We start from the raw sequence: 15,514 nt of genomic DNA on the forward strand, positions 1-15,514 counted from the left end.
CCTGGACGTAGTCTCCGTGACTCTGTGATTCTAAAACATTCAATGTCAAGCTCCTCTACTGTGGAACAAACTACCATTTTGGGTTCTGGAGGCAGACATGGTCAACACCTTTAAGAGTAGACTTAAGAGCTGGCTCAGGTCATCCCTTAGTCATGCTGCTCTATAGGACTAGACTTCCCATGATGCACTGGACTGTTCTCATGTTACTAACTAAACTTCTTCCCTGGAGTTTCTGTCTCTGTCGTCCAGCAGGTTCTCATGGATCGTGGCTGCTGCTGTGGTCCTGCATGACGTCCACTACACATATTACTACTGTCATTATTGCTGCCATATCTCCATCACAGTTTATAGTTAGTTGATGATTTGCTGCTGCTGAGCATCTGTGTCTCTCTCATCCCTCTCTCTCCTAAAGTTTTTCTTGCTCATGGTGAATTGTTGGTCTCTGTAGATAATATTATAGAGTATGAAAAGTGTCATGAGATAACTGTTATGATAAGTTACATTATGATTTGGTGCTATATAAATAAAATTGAATTGGATTGAATTGAACTGAATTGGAGGATGTAGTCAAGGGCCACGTTTACTACATAAATCATGGTTTAGTCATCATAAATCATAAATCATGTGTACCTGTGGGTCTGTGTGTTAAATCAAAGTTCACACTGCCATAATCCTTTGTTGATGCTTTATTTAAAATTTAAAAAACTGAGAATTAAACAAAAATACAAACAATTGTTAAATTATAAATAAATAAATAAATAATAAATAAAATAAATAAATAAATATACGCAAGCCAAGGGGCATGGTCACCATGTACCATGCCATCAGGGGTGTGGTTCTGGTCATTGGAGGTGTGGTCCTTGGTGTTGGGGGCGTGGTCATTGTCATTAGTGGACACCTCTCCAGGTAAAGCAGGTGCGGTGTTTCTGCAGGGCAGACTTTAAGACCCAGAGCAGATCTCTCCTCAGAGCCATCCAGCCACAGGCAGCACTGTCCTGAATGACACACAGAGACACCCGCCCCTTAGTTCTGATTGGTCCACACACTGTGACTGACATACTGACCTGAACCTACACACCTGAACTTATACACCTGAACCTAAAGACCTTGTCAGGACTTTACCTGCTCTTGAAGAACTGCCGTCACGTTACTGAAGTAAGACGACAAAACACCTGAACCATTGACACTGGACAGCTGGAGAGAGAGAGAGACAGGTTAGACAGAGAGACAGGTGTGTGTGTATGTGTGTGTGTGTGTGTGTGTGTGTGTGTGTGTGTGAGAGAGAGAGAGAGAGAGAGAGAGAGAGAGAGAGAGGGAGAGACAGGTTAGACAGAGAGACAGGTGTGTGTGTGTGAGAGAGAAAGAGAAAGAGAAAGAGAGAGAGAATATAAAAAATAGAAAATTAATTGGAGCCAAAATATATGACAGACAGGTACTCACACAGCTCCCTTCCTCCACCAGTCGGTACTGCAAGTTCTGGAAGTCTTCGAGTTTCTGGTCGTTCCAGGTGACTCCGCCCTCTCCGACAGGTATGTCATTGTCCTGGAATACTAGCCCCGCCTCCCGCAGGGACTCATGCACCACCCATAATGATTTGTGGCACTGTGGAGAACCAATCAGAGGTCAGTGGTTTCAACCAGCAGATCGAGGTTTTAAAACAAAGTTTGAACAGAAAAGCCACTCTGTGATTGGGCTGAAAGGCTCAGATGAGGTCAAAGAATTACCTGAGGATGATTGGCTGTGGCAGCAGGGAAGGCAGAGCTTGGAAAGGAGATGTTGGCGTTGTACGGCAGGCAGTGTTCAGGAAAATCTGCCCCCTAGAGGAAAGACATGAAACAGTCCAACCCTATCAATAACCCACCGAACAACAGCTAATGCTAAGCTACACATAGAAACATACTAAACATGCTAATAGCAGTGTATGCTAAGCTAAATATAGAACATACTAACAAAGCTAAGCTACACAGATGTTTTCTGGAATAACTGTTAATCAGTGAAATAGTTTCAGTCAGATGACGAAGACGATGTTAGTTGAAGTGTTGACATTTTGTCACTGATGAACTTAAAAAGGTTAAAAAAAAGATGAAAGAAGTTAAACTGTCAGTTCAACAATGATTGCAAGAAATTTAAGGTCGAAGAGCACTTCAAGTGTTTGCACTGAAAGCAGCTGAAGTGTCAACTGAGATAAATGGAACATTTGTTTGTACTGAAAGCAAACGTGAGCTGTGCGATAACAGTCAAACTGAGAATAGTTGAAGTGTCATTTAAAGAATGAATATTGGTTTAGTGTCGGATGAAAGAGATGAAAGCAGGTGAAGAGTAAAAGATGAAAGCAGTCAAAGCATTAAAAATGAAACGTTAAAAGTCAGTTGAACTCAGTGAAGTGTCAGTTTTTCCCACTGAGAGCAGTTGAAGCGTCAGTTGACAGAGAGGATTCTAGATAAAGGTCTGAGGACATACCAGGTCTCTGAGCAGGTGGTGGGCCGACTGGACCAGATCTCCTTCCAGCTGACAGGTCGGCATGGCAGCCACCATCAGCTTGAGGCTGTAGAACTGCAAGAGGACAAGGAGGACTGAAGAGGACTGAAGTGTCATGGCTCTGGATCTGATGGTTCTGGATCTGATGATGTTTGTTTCAGGTGTTCTTCAAGTGGTCGTGGTGTATCAGCTGGTCTTCAGCAGGTCCTGGTCCTGGTCTTTCAGGAGGTTCTTTAGATGGTCCTGAGGTTTTGAAACAGATCACAGGTTTAGTTCTACAGGTTATCTTGGTTTTGGTTCTGATACAGTGATCTGGTCCAGTCTGAGCTGCACTGAGATGCTTCAGGTGTGCTGTGCGAGCCAGCAGCCTCAGGTGAGTTCAGGTAACTTGGAACGCAGAGCGATCAGCCAATCAGAGGCTATCTACCTGTGTGAGTCATCACACCACAGCGAGTCTGATCCAAACCACAGCAGCCCAGACCTGGACCAGGACCTGGACTCCTCCTCCAGATGAGTCACTGCAGGTACTAAATCTTTTCAGGGTGAAATTCAGATATCTTCAGACAAATTATTTAAATCAAATTAAAGTTTTTAAACATTAAAAGTAAATAAATAAAATAATTAGCTCAATTTAGACGTGACGCTGTTAATCATTGTTAATCAATGAAGTGACGTTTCTATAATCGTAGATGAACTCTGACCTCATCGTGACTTCCTGTTAGTCAGTTTTCCTGATCGCCGGCGGTCAGAAACATCGAGCGTCAGAGACGCACAGATGGAAACTCAGTCATCGCGAACGCGACCACGAAGTTAAGTTTCATTTCAGAGCAGTGCGGGAATAAATGTTAAGTAAAGCTTCAACACGTCTGACAGTTAATGAAACTCAGTAAGTTTCAACATTAATGACACAACTCAGAGTGAAAGCAGCGAGTCCAACACTGTCGAACCAGAACTCCAGTTTGGTTTGGGCGCTGCTTGCTGGCGCTGATTCGCCCTCACAAACATTTCCGCCTGTACTGCGTCACTCGACATTTCTGACCGCTGTGGAGCGTCGATACATGGAAATCCTGTTACGTTATTCTAACGGTGACTCATCAAGCTTCGTAACTAACATCAAGTTAATTTATCGCTTCATTATGAAATAATCCAAATTAAACAGTTTCATCTCAAATATGACAGTTTGATGATGTTATATGTTAAACATTACAAAACAGGAAGTTCAGACCGAGTAATCTGATTGGACAAGAGTTGTTTATGAGTGCTGATATGTAGAATAACTGAACAGAGACTTTACAGCTGTTCTAATATTAATATTACATTAACGTTACATTAATGTTGCATTAATGTTTGTCATCTGTTAGATTGAACCAAAGACAAACATTTTTCTGCACATAGTTAGAACAACCTTTTCTGCTGTTAGAAACTGTAGAATATGATCAGCTGATAGTAAATCTGATCAGTCACCGTCAGTAATCAATACACAACCAGTAACTAACATTCAGGCAGCGTTCAGACAACCTTACCATACTAAAGAGTTACCTAGTGTTTCTGTAGTGTTGACAGAACGTTCTAAAACAAACATATCATCAGTTTGAAGTAAACTAAAGCTCCAAGCGCTGTCCCTTTAAGAAATATGACATTTGAACAATTCATTACGTGTCCGTAACAACACGAGATAAATGTCCACAGACTGACTGTCAGTTCAGCATCAATATAATCCACAAAGATAAACTGTGTTTATATAATCGTTGTCTGTTAGTGGAGTTATATTAAAGATTTTTCCGAGAAGTCCAAGCTGATTGGTCGATCTGATGTGACTGAAAACACTTGATTCAAATGTTTCCCGTTTGACAGCACGCCGACCTTCAGTTAACGTTTCATTTGATAAAGAAAAACACAACTCTGAGGTGTAAAGGATGACAAGCTGCTGGCTCGTCTTGATCCATAAACTACACGAGCACAGCAGCCGGCCCAGAGTCTGAAGTTAGAAGAAAACATTCAAATAAGATGAACTCACGGTAAGAGTCGGTGTAGGTTTGTTGGAGGTCCTGGTCTTTGTTGATCTGGTTCCTCAGCTGGTGGTTGTGTTGTGTTGTGGTTCTGATGAGTGTCTCTGTCATCTTGTGGTTTAAATAATGCTTCATCCTGGATGGTGAGAAACTGAAACTCTGATGTCTTCAAAACAAAATCAAAGTAAAATTCTACGAAATTTGGAAATTTCCCTTTTCAACCCCCTCACCCATCTCACCCCAACCTAACCCAACCCAACCCGACGCCTACAGGCTGCCATCTTACTATGACTGTTAGCACAAAACAACACGTAGCATGCACAACATGCTAATATGAGAAATAAACTGGATGATGACCTCAGAAGGAAAATGACTACGTGTCTAAAAGTATATGGACACTTGTGGACATTTGTCCATTTATTCAGAAAAAACTTCATTAAATTATAAATAAAATAATAAATGAATCAAATAAAATTAAATGATACATTAACAAATTATAGGTGTGAAGTGGACTGTTAATTTCTCCTGAATTTCCTCATTAACTGTCGGCTTCATCAATATGGGAATGACAAGTTTGTTCATTTAGACCTTTACGTTTCTGTCATAATACAGCACATGGTTACTTCGGTTACCAGGGTTACGCTTCCATCTCATCATTATGGTGGACTCCAACAGGGCAGGGACGTTGCCGGGTCCATTAAAATTCTCGGTTCCCTTGAGGCCGTCATCGTCGTCGTCGTGAGTTGGTGATGACAGTTTTCAATTTTCCAACTGTTCATTAGTAAGATTTTTATTTCATTAATTATTTTAGGGACAAATGAACAACATTAACATTTAACGTTTAACAACATTTAACATTTTTGGACAGAAGGATGTTTGATGGTTACATGAATGTTGCCATGGTGCCGTGTTTTGTACTTCTTTCATGTTTTCTTTATCCATTTTGTGTAAACATGGACTTGAAGTATGGAGGTCAGTGATTCCTCTTTTTGTCATTCTTCATGATATATCTGATGACACATTTAAAAATATCCACGGTTCACCTGTTGGTGCTAGGTAGTTTTAGAATACTCTCTGTGGAAAGACTGGAGATCCCTGCTGACGTAAGGGGAAGGACACAGGGATGCAGAGCTGGATTTAAGTGCAAGAAGCAGAAAAGATGATATAGACCATGAGTACAGTCTGTTACCATGATGAACAGAAGATCTCTCCACAGTAAGATCAGCATCACAGAGACGTTCACAGAGGCTTTCAATACGTGAGAGACACACAGCAAAGGAAATATCCACAGGCCAGAGTCAAAAGTCAGCCCTTTTGTACAAGTGGAGCAACTCTACCAGAGCCACCAGAACACCAACATTTATTTATTTATTTATGAGGATTTTATTATCCACCTCGTGAGCTGCTGTAACAGGTAAAGTTTCCCAGTGTGGGATCAATAAAGATGATCTTTTCTTATTGAATTTAATGGATTAATGATCGTCTCTATTTAAACACTCTATTTAAACACTTTATTTTCATTTAATAAATATTTTTTTAATTTATTCAGTAATTATCCTGAAATCATCATTCATGTGTGAGCAGGACAGATGACTGACAGGACATGAAGGATGGTAAAACAGCTGACATCATCTGTGCTGAAGGTGGAAAGGCGACAAGTTCCATTTCTTTGTGTTTTCTGTATGAATCAACGTAAAACCCGCGTGTTGTCACATTTAGATTTACGGAGGTTCAGGATGCGGTTCAACCCGAAATCTTCAGTTTACATTTACGGCGAAGAGGAGGCATCGAGTTTGAGTCGGACTCGAGGCAGGAAGTCACATTTAGACAGAAAAGAAAGAAGGTTGGATCAGACCGAGCCGTGAATCTAAAAACAGGAAGGAAGCCACGTCCCCCCGCCGAGGGTTTTCTCAACCACAGGAGTTTTTTTCTGAATGACTTTCTGTTTGTAGAGAAATGTGACGCTGCAGACGCAGAGAAGGAAAGTCCTCCTCATCCTCATCGTTCAGTTTCCACTTCACCTCAACCGCCTGGCATCCCAGCCCCGAGCCCTGCAGGCGTCCCTGAACGCCTTGTCAGCCTCAGCAGCACTGTTTCCACGGAGTTCACACCAGGCTGGCCATGAGACACCGCATGTCCTATGATGCACCTGAGGACGTCTCATTTAAATTTACAATTAACTTCAGACACGCCAACACACCAAACAAAGAGCTCTATCTGTCTGTGGTTCTACCTGTATGTCATTCTACCTGTCTGTTTGACCAGGTTTAAGTACGAGACAAGCCAACAGATGTTCTTCCTTCCTCCAGAAGATCAGAGATCACCAGTCTGTCTGTCCTCTATAACCAGTTCACCAGTCTGTCTGTCCTCTATAACCAGTCCACCAGTCTGTCTGTCTTCTATAACCAGTCCACCAGTCTGTCTGTCCTCTATAACCAGTCCACCAGTCCATCTGTCCATCTATAATCAGTCCACCAGTCCGTCTGTCTGTCTATAACCAGTCCACCAGTCCATCTGTTCCTCTATAACCAGTCCACCAGTCTGTCTGTCCTCTATAACCAGTCCACCAGTCCATCTGTTCCTCTATAACCAGTCCACCAGTCTGTCTGTCCTCTATAACCAGTCCACCAGTCTGTCTGTCCTCTATAACCAGTCCACCAGTCTGTCTGTCCTCTATAACCAGTCCACCAGTCTGTCTGTCCTCTATAACCAGTCCACCAGTCCGTCTGTTCCTCTATAACCAGTCCACCAGTCTGTCTGTCCTCTATAACCAGTCCACCAGTCTGTCTGTCCTCTATAACCAGTCCACCAGTCTGTCTGTCCTCTATAACCTGTCCACCAGTCTGTCTGTCCTCTATAACCAGTCCACCAGTCTGTCTGTCCTCTATAACCAGTCCACCAGTCTGTCTGTCCTCTATAACCAGTCCACCAGTCTGTCTGTCCTCTATAACCAGTCCACCTGTCTGTCTGTCCTCTATAACCAGTCCACCAGTCCGTCTGTTCCTCTATAACCAGTCCACCAGTCTGTCTGTCCTCTATAACCTGTCCACCAGTCTGTCCCTATATAACCAGTCCACCTGTCCCTCTATAACTAGTCCACCAGTCTGTCTGTCCCTCTATAACCAGTCCACCAGTCCATCTGTCCCTCTATAACCAGTCCAGCAATCTGTCTGTCTTCTATAACCAGTCCAGCAGTCCGTCTGTCCCTTTATAACCAGTCCACCAATCTGTCTGTCCCTCTATAACCATTCCACCAGTCTGTCTGTCCCTCTATAATCAGTCCACCAGTCGGTCTGTCCCTCTATAACCAGTTCACCAGTCTGCCTGCCCCTCTATAACTAGTCCACCAGTCTGTCTGTCACTCTATAACCAGTCCACCAGTCCGTCTGTCCTCTATAACCAGTCGACCAGTCCGTCTGTCCCTCTATAACCAGTCCAGCAATCTGTCTGTCTTCTATAACCAGTCCAGCAGTCCGTCTGTCCCTCTATAACCAGTCCACCAATCTGTCTGTCTCTCTATAACCAGTCCACCAGACCGTCCGTCCCTCTATAACCAGTCCAGCAGTCCGTCTGTCCTCTATAACCAGTCCACCAGTCCGTCTGTCCCTCTATAACCAGACCACCAGTCCGTCTGTCTCTTTATAACCAGTCCACCAGTCTGTCTGTCCCTATATAACCAGTCCAGCAATCTGTCTGTCCCTCTATAACCATTCCACCAGTCTGTCTGTCCCTCTATAACCAGTCCAGTAGTCCGTCTGTCTCTCTATAACCAGTCCACCAGTCCGTCCGTCCCTCTATAACCAGCCCATCAGTCTGTCTGCCCCTCTATAACCTGTCCACCAGTCTGTCTGTCCCTATACAACCAGTCCACCAGTCCGTCTGTCCATCTATAACCAGTCCAGCAGTCCGTCTGTCTCTCTATAACCTGTCCACCAGTCTGTCTGTCCCTATATAACCAGTCCACCAGTCCGTCTGTCCATCTATAACCAGTCCAGCAGTCCGTCTGTCCTCTATAACCAGTCCACCAGTCTGTCTGTCCCTCTATAACCAGTCCACCAGTCTGTCTGTCCCTCTATAACCAGTCCAGCAGTCTGTCTGTCCTCCATAAACAGTCCAGCAGTCTGTCTGTCCCTCTATAACCAGTCCAGCAGTCTGTCTGTCCTCCATAAACAGTCCAGCAGTCTGTCTGTCCTCCATAAACAGTCCAGCAGTCTGTCTGTCCTCTATAACCAGTCCACTAGTCCGTCTGTCCTCTATAACCTGTCCACCAGTCTGTCTGTCCCTCTATAATATACTAAACATATAAACATATACACCGACCCCAGGATAAGAGGATAAGTGGTTACAGGTAATGTATGTTTGTATGTTTGGAAGAGATTTGTAATAAAGTTGTCACAATCATTTCATGAGAAAATATCATCAGTGAGTATAAACATATAAACATAATTATATAAATATGTAAATATGTAAACATAAAACTATATAATCATATAAATATATAAAAATATACACATACAAATATATAAACATAAAATTATATGAACATATACACATATAAATATATAAACATATAAACATATGAACATATAAATATATGAACATATACACATATAAATATATAAACATATAAATATATGAACATATAAATGTATAAACATATACATATATAAATATATACATTATAAACTATAAATAAACTACATTTGATAGATTATTTTCATGTATCAATATTTAATGTCTGTACATTTTAGAATCCTTCTCTGTGCATGTATTCGCACTGCTGCCCCCTGCTGGCCGCAGGTGAACTCTTGATGCACACCTGTTGGATATGCAGGGGGCGGAGTCTCCTGCTGACAGGAAGAGACACAGACAGGTCTAACGGTCAAAGCAGCGCGAGAGCCGCCACACCGCTTCCTGTGAGAGAGCAGAGTGATCCAGACCGGCACGTGGACTCGGTCAGTGTCTGAAGTCTTTGATCCTGTCGGTCGGTACCGTCTCCGGTCCTGTTTCCGGGTTGTGTCTGGGCTCGCGCCTGACTGTGAGAAGATCAATAATCAGCTCTGCGGGCGTGTGACGTCACACACCTGTACGGTGTCGACAAGTGGAGGTGAGTGAACTCAGCAGAACTCAGATCAGCCGAGCGATGTGAAATCAGCCACGAGGACACACAAATAAATATGTATCACTAAATATGTAAATAAGCTCCAAACCTCTCTGACATCACTTCCTGTTTATCTGAAACAGCTGTGACTGTGTGTGTGTGTGTGTGTGTGTGTGTGTGTGTGTGTGTGAGAGTGTGAGACTGACTGTGTGTGTGTGTGTGTGTGTGTGTGTGTGTGTGTGTGTGTAATTTGACCCTCACAGCACTCCTTACTGAATAAACTCACCACACCCTCCCTCTGTCATTATATCCTGCTGCTCGCTGCACTTCCTCAAACACTCACTGCGTGTGGTCCACAACGGACTGAACCTCACCAGGACCAGGACCTGAACCTGCCCCGGGCCCAGGACCAACAAAGACTAACTAAAGTAGACTTGTTGCTGTGGTCTGTGTTGAGGATCAGGACCGTTCTGTTCTCTGACCGTGAGATGTTGTTAAATCGCAATTTTCTGACGGGGATCCTGCTGATCTTCCTGCTGCTGGGGTGAGTCCACCATACTACATAATACTAAGTACTACAATTCTAATGATACTACAATACTAGTACTACAGTACTACAGGAACTACTACTGTAAAATACTGCTAAAACTGAAAGTACAGCAACTACAAATACTACTAAAACTACAACAGTGACTGATCCTTCTCCTGCTGGAGTCCATAAGTATTGATGGATCTGCCAGGCAATCGGTGTGCAATGTTTGTACAAGTTGAGGTGGAACAGGGTGACTCTGAGGTTAGCTCAAACTGGAAAAACTGGATCACTCTGTATTATTGTGGAGATTATAAAGATTATTTGTTGCAGCCGCCCTTCACTTGGCCTTGGCATGGTGAGTTTCATAGTGTCGGTGAATGTTAAATTCTTTGAGCACCTCCACGGCATCTTTACATTAGACAAACTGCCTTTTCCTTGCACTGTCTCTCTCTATTGTCCCTCCCCCTCAAGACCACAGACTCCTTTGAATACATTATAGGAACCCTCCACTGATTGGTTGAAAAAAAAAGTATTCCACCTAGTAACGCTTTTCTATCTGTCGATTACGTATGGAGTCTGCCGAACATCTATTTTTCGATCGGTGGCACAGAAAAACAAGGAAGTGTCAGACAGACACAAACCACACATCTCCGTCTTCAGCGGAATCTCAGGAAAACAGTGAAACAAACCACATCTCTCCGTCATAAACCGTTTTGGAGATATTCACAGATATGTAAAACTTAAGACTTTTAGGCTGAGCCACCCAAATCCATTCCCAGAGGGTTCAAAACTCTGCACTCTGAATCTATTTTCCGTTACCTCAACAGTTTCGACATTTTGTTGTCTGGCTTTCTTCTGTTAGTTCGCCTCGCCCGTGTGAGGAGGTGAAAATGAGCTACTACTGTAAATAGTTTGAAAATAAGGTAAATTTTAATTAGAATGCCAACCTTAATCTTCAAGTGTGGATATTTTATAATAGGCAATTTAAAAAAAGGCCATGTTTAGAGTGATTGTTTGGCATTGTTAAGTGGGCCACTCCAATTGTTCAGGCGGGCCATAGTGTGGGGACCCCTGTTTTAGACAGTCTGCAGGGACGTCACGGAGACTACATCCAGGTTTTAGACAGTCTGCGGGGACGTCACGGAGACTACTCTAGGTTTTGTAGTGTTCTTTGTTCAGTTTCTGTTGATCTTTAATTGTTTCTGCTTCAATCCACAGAGCGCTGTACTACTCCAACTATCTGTCTTACAGGTAACACACACACACACATAGGTGATTAGGGCTGCCACAAACGATTATTTTGATAGTCGACTAATCACCGATTATTTTGTCGATTAGTCGACTAATTGGATGATACGTAAATTGACTGTCCCGGAGAGGGGCGGGTGGACGGGCGCTGTAAAGCTCGCGGACGGAGCCGTGATCCACCTTGGCCCCAGAGCCGCCGCGGAGGAAATGCGCCCGGCTAGAGGTCCCACGAGGGGATCCTCCCGCACCGTGCGGCCGTCCCTGACCCGCCAAGTTGAATTCCCCGGGCAGACTGCGCGGAAGTTGCGGAAAAATCACGGTGATTGGTTAAAATTGCCCTGAATTCACGGGGATTCACTGAAGTTGCGTTGAAGTTGCAAATCGCAACATCGTGAATTCCTGGAGGCTCTGTGTTATGGTATCATTTACGGTACAGTCAGGCCTGACACTGATTACCACTACTGCACGTGTGTGTGTGTGTGTGTGTGTGTGTGTGTGTGTGTGTGTGTGTGACAGAAAGACAGCTGCAGTTTCGAGAGAAAAGCAAAGTTAAAAAAAACAACAACAAAAAACGATGTCTACCACCAAATTAGTTGTCGACGATTTTGTTCGTCGACATAATCGTGACTAATCGACTAATCGTGGCAGCCCTACGAGGTGATGATGATAACTAGTGATTGTCTGTGAGTGTGAATGGTTGTTTGTGTGTGGACTCTGAGCTGATCATTGTAGAGGATGAGGAAATCTGCCTTTTTCTGGTCTCTCAGCTGTGTTGTTCTTCTGGAGAACAGGAAGTCCTTCAGGTGATCCAGGTGTGCTCTGACATCATCAGAGACAAACTAACGTGTGTATGTGTGTTTCACAGCTTTGTGTCTGTTGAGCAGGAGGAGCTAACAGCTGAAAGCAGGTTAGTAACACTGCTCTGGGTGTAGACTAAAAGGCTTATCTGCTCAGTAACTATGGTACAGTCCTGGTCTGATTGTGTGTTTTGCAGACGTGTTGAAGTCCACGTTCAGAGTCATGAGCTCCACATGGTGGCTCCTGACCAGTAAGTATCTTCTCTGTCATATTATTGGACGTTCAGTATGTCGCTCTGAGTCATGATGAAGGGCTGTTAGCATGTTAGCATCATGGTGATTATCATTTCCATCAGGACAAATTTAGAACAGAACCATCAGGATGTTTGTTCAGGCTAACACGATAAAACGGGCCTGTTTTTTTTTCTTTCAGTCTGAAGTACGACCAGCCCAGCATCGTGAGCGGGTGAGTATCTCTCACTGTTGTTACTCGTGTTGCTGTTTGTGTTGTTGTTATTCATGTTACTGTTGTTTGTGTTGTTGTTAGTTGTGTTGTTGTTTGTGTTGTTGTTACTCGTGTTGCTGTTACGCATGTTGCTGTTTGTGTTGTTGTTCCTCGTGTTGTTTGTGTTGTTCCTCGTGTTGTTTGTGTTGTTGTTACTCGTGTTGTTTTTGTTTGTGTTGTTGTTACTCATGTTGCTGTTACGCGTGTTGCTGTTTGTGTTATTCGTGTTCGTGTTACTGTTGTTTGTGTTGTTGTTAGTTGTGTTGTTGTTTGTGTTGTTGTTACTCGTGTTGCTGTTACGCATGTTGCTGTTTGTGTTGTTGTTCCTCGTGTTGTTGTTTGTGTTGTTCCTCGTGTTGTTTGTGTTGTTGTTACTCGTGTTGTTTTTGTTTGTGTTGTTGTTACTCATGTTGCTGTTACGCGTGTTGCTGTTTGTGTTATTCATGTTACTGTTGTTTGTGTTGTTGTTAGTTGTGTTGTTTGTGTTGTTACTCATGTTGCTGCTACGCGTGTTGCTGTTTGTGTTGTTGTTACTCGTGTTGTTGTTTGTGTTGTTCCTCGTGTTGTTTTTGTTTGTGTTTTTTGTGGTGGTGTTGGTGTCGTGTGGTGTTTATTTATTTTTTGTAGTTTTTGTTAATGGTGTCCTCTTGTCTTTAATCCTAGTCGTAATGACGTGGTGACAGTGACGCCCTGGTTGGCTCCGGTCGTCTGGGAGGGAACCTTTAACCCGGTTCTACTTGACAGCATCTACAAACTACAGAACATCACAGTCGCAGCTACGGTGTTTGCTGTTGGAAAGTAAGTATGAAGTTATAATGCTGTGTTGCATACCACTCTAAACACATTTCAGTTCGACTTTTGACCTGAAGGTGACCTGTGTGACCTTCTGAACAGGTATGTCATGTTCCTGAAAGACTTCCTGGAGACAGCAGAGCAGCACTTCTTCGTTGGTTTTAGGGTGCACATGTACGTGTTCACCGACCAGCCAGATAGCGTGCCCCAAATCAAAATGGCTGCTGACAGACAGGTAAACAGATTCTAAACAAAGCAGGTGTGTTCACGCCAACCTCACCTCTTTGTCTGTCTTTTTCTCACTGCTCATCTTCCTCGTCCCCGCCCAGCTGACGGTGCTACCGGTGCCCAGCTCAAAGCGTTGGCAGGAGATCTCTGCTCGGAGGATGGAGTTGATCCAGAAGCTAATTGAGGAGAAGCTTCGTAACAACATCGACTACATCTTCTGTCTGGACGTTGACTCTAAGTTCCACGGCCGCTGGGGGACTGAGTCGCTGGGCGGACTCATTGCTGTGATCCATCCAGGTCAGTAGTTGCTGCCACCTTCTGCTGTCATACCAAAAATGACCGATAAAAGCTTTATCCACAAAACAAAGATCATGACTTTAACATGTGCTCAGGGGTCCAGACATTTGAAGTTTGATCTAGCAAATCTGAGAAAATGATCCAGGTGACATTTGTTACAATGTGGACAGCTGTGTGTCTGCAGGTTACTACAGAGACAACCGCAAAAGGTTCCCTTATGAGCGGAGGCCCGAGTCCAGAGCCTACATCGCTACTGGAGAGGGCGACTTCTACTACTGTGGGGGGGCGTTTGGAGGCATGCTGCAGGAAGTCCACCAGCTCGCCAAAACCTGCCGCACTAACTTCGAGGCTGATGCCAAAGAAGGCATCGAGGCAGCCTGGCAGGAGGAGAGTCACCTGAACAGGTAGGCAGAATCGACCTGAACAGGTAGGCAGAATCGACCTGAACAGGAGTTATTGCGTGTACTCATGATATACGTCCTGTCCCTGTGTGTTCAGGTACATGTGGGTCAACAAGCCCAGTAAGGTGCTGTCACCTGAGTACCTGTGGCAGGACTTCAAAGCCAGAAACCCGGAGGTTCACATCATCAGGTTCTCTGGAGTTGTCAAGAACTATGCTGCTATTCGACCTAATGTCGAATGAAAGGACCGGGCTGAACTGGACGGGACTGAAATGGACTGCTAGAGTTGTCATGGTTCGAAGGGTTTAGAGGTGCCACAGTCCACCTCTTTAATCACAGAATCATACATTAAATCTGATCCGTCCCCCTTCTGGACTCAGGACCTTTTGCTCTACTGAGCATGTGCAGTGTCTGTTCTCTCACTTTAAATGAAACTCAGGTAACTGACGCTCATCGCTGTGCTTGAACACATCATTTCTCTACACGTGTACTTCAAACAACATGCTATGAGCAGTTGAACAGGAAGTGCCCATTCTGAACAAAGGGAGTTATGCTAATGTCACCTAGCTACGCTAACTCTCGTCACCTGTTAATTAGTGATTGTTAGCTCTGCTGCTTTCTGACATCATTTCCTGTCTTCACTGTCTTCTTTGGTGTTTGTGGTTTCATAAAGCTTTGATTAATTTATCATTTGTGATTGTTTATTATTGACTTTGTATGTAATGTCTGACGTTTGTCTGACATTTGTCTAATGTTTGTCTTTCCACATTTAGACTTATGAAACTGTCACATGGAGCTGAACGGCTCTACCTGCTGGTTCAAATAATGAAGTTGGGGGGAAAAAAAGTTTTTTTTAAATAAATATAGTTTTCTCAATAAAAGAAACTGAAATATGAAACTCAATGAAATCTGATCTTTGATTCATCGACCAAAGCTTCTGTAACTGACGGCCGTCCCGCGTCCTGTAGATCTTCATGAAGTCACTGGTGATTAATAATAAGAACTTGTTAACATGTCACGATCAGAGCGCACAGGGAGAACATCTAACATTGAGCTTTTTTTAGTCCCATCAAATTACTTTGTAGCTTTAACATAGATCATGTCAATAACATCGTCCATCACATCA

The 15,514-nt window shown here is 43.5% G+C and overlaps 2 protein-coding genes across 6 annotated transcripts; one reads left to right on the plus strand and one right to left on the minus strand.

The window, feature by feature from the left end:
• Positions 1 to 679: 679 nt before the first annotated feature.
• LOC113744964 (uncharacterized) lies at positions 680 to 4,716 on the minus strand. Of its 2 annotated transcripts, XM_027276292.1 has the most exons (7): positions 4,496 to 4,716; positions 2,906 to 3,011; positions 2,461 to 2,721; positions 1,725 to 1,817; positions 1,441 to 1,602; positions 1,123 to 1,194; positions 680 to 995 (listed from the first exon to the last, which is right to left on the minus strand). In XM_027276292.1, exons 3-7 carry the CDS (start codon positions 2,593 to 2,595, stop codon positions 888 to 890), a joined length of 570 nt encoding a protein of 189 aa, XP_027132093.1. In that variant the 5' UTR covers positions 2,596 to 2,721; positions 2,906 to 3,011; positions 4,496 to 4,716; the 3' UTR covers positions 680 to 887. The 2 variants fall into 2 exon arrangements, with proteins under 2 accessions (XP_027132093.1, XP_027132092.1); XM_027276291.1 differs by lacking the exon at positions 2,906 to 3,011.
• A 4,540-nt stretch (positions 4,717 to 9,256) lies between these two features.
• Positions 9,257 to 15,291, plus strand: LOC104931896 (globoside alpha-1,3-N-acetylgalactosaminyltransferase 1). Of its 4 annotated transcripts, none has more exons than XM_027276294.1 (11): positions 9,257 to 9,594; positions 9,966 to 10,132; positions 11,339 to 11,371; positions 12,234 to 12,275; positions 12,363 to 12,416; positions 12,599 to 12,631; positions 13,334 to 13,468; positions 13,565 to 13,697; positions 13,792 to 13,987; positions 14,172 to 14,391; positions 14,486 to 15,291. In XM_027276294.1, the coding sequence occupies exons 2-11, from the start codon at positions 10,077 to 10,079 to the stop codon at positions 14,628 to 14,630; spliced, it is 1,047 nt and encodes a 348-aa protein (XP_027132095.1). In that variant the 5' UTR covers positions 9,257 to 9,594; positions 9,966 to 10,076; the 3' UTR covers positions 14,631 to 15,291. The 4 variants fall into 4 exon arrangements, with proteins under 4 accessions (XP_027132095.1, XP_027132097.1, XP_027132096.1 ...); XM_027276296.1 differs by having other exon boundaries at positions 9,323 to 9,594; positions 9,852 to 10,132; positions 14,158 to 14,391; positions 14,486 to 14,626; XM_027276295.1 differs by having other exon boundaries at positions 9,327 to 9,595; positions 9,961 to 10,132.
• The last annotated feature ends 223 nt before the right edge of the window (positions 15,292 to 15,514 follow it).

Source organism: Larimichthys crocea, unplaced genomic scaffold, assembly GCF_000972845.2.
Source record: "Larimichthys crocea isolate SSNF unplaced genomic scaffold, L_crocea_2.0 scaffold33, whole genome shotgun sequence".
Lineage (NCBI taxonomy): Eukaryota > Metazoa > Chordata > Actinopteri > Sciaenidae > Larimichthys > Larimichthys crocea.

What these genes read in the sequence shown, in the direction of transcription:
- LOC113744964 (XM_027276291.1), bottom strand. Translation starts at nt 2,595, where the DNA reads ATGACACTTCAGTCCTCTTCAGTCCTCCTTGTCCTCTTGCAGTTCTAC. An exon ending in CCACAGCCAATCATCCTCAG is followed by an intron (nt 1,603 to 1,724) that starts GTAATTCTTTGA and finishes GGTTCTCCACAG; the next exon opens with TGCCACAAATCATTATGGGT. An exon ending in TGGTGGAGGAAGGGAGCTGT is followed by an intron (nt 1,195 to 1,440) that starts GTGAGTACCTGT and finishes CTCTCTCTCCAG; the next exon opens with CTGTCCAGTGTCAATGGTTC.
- LOC104931896 (XM_027276294.1), top strand. Translation starts at nt 10,077, where the DNA reads ATGTTGTTAAATCGCAATTTTCTGACGGGGATCCTGCTGATCTTCCTG. An exon ending in AAATGGCTGCTGACAGACAG is followed by an intron (nt 13,698 to 13,791) that starts GTAAACAGATTC and finishes GTCCCCGCCCAG; the next exon opens with CTGACGGTGCTACCGGTGCC. An exon ending in CATTGCTGTGATCCATCCAG is followed by an intron (nt 13,988 to 14,171) that starts GTCAGTAGTTGC and finishes GTGTGTCTGCAG; the next exon opens with GTTACTACAGAGACAACCGC.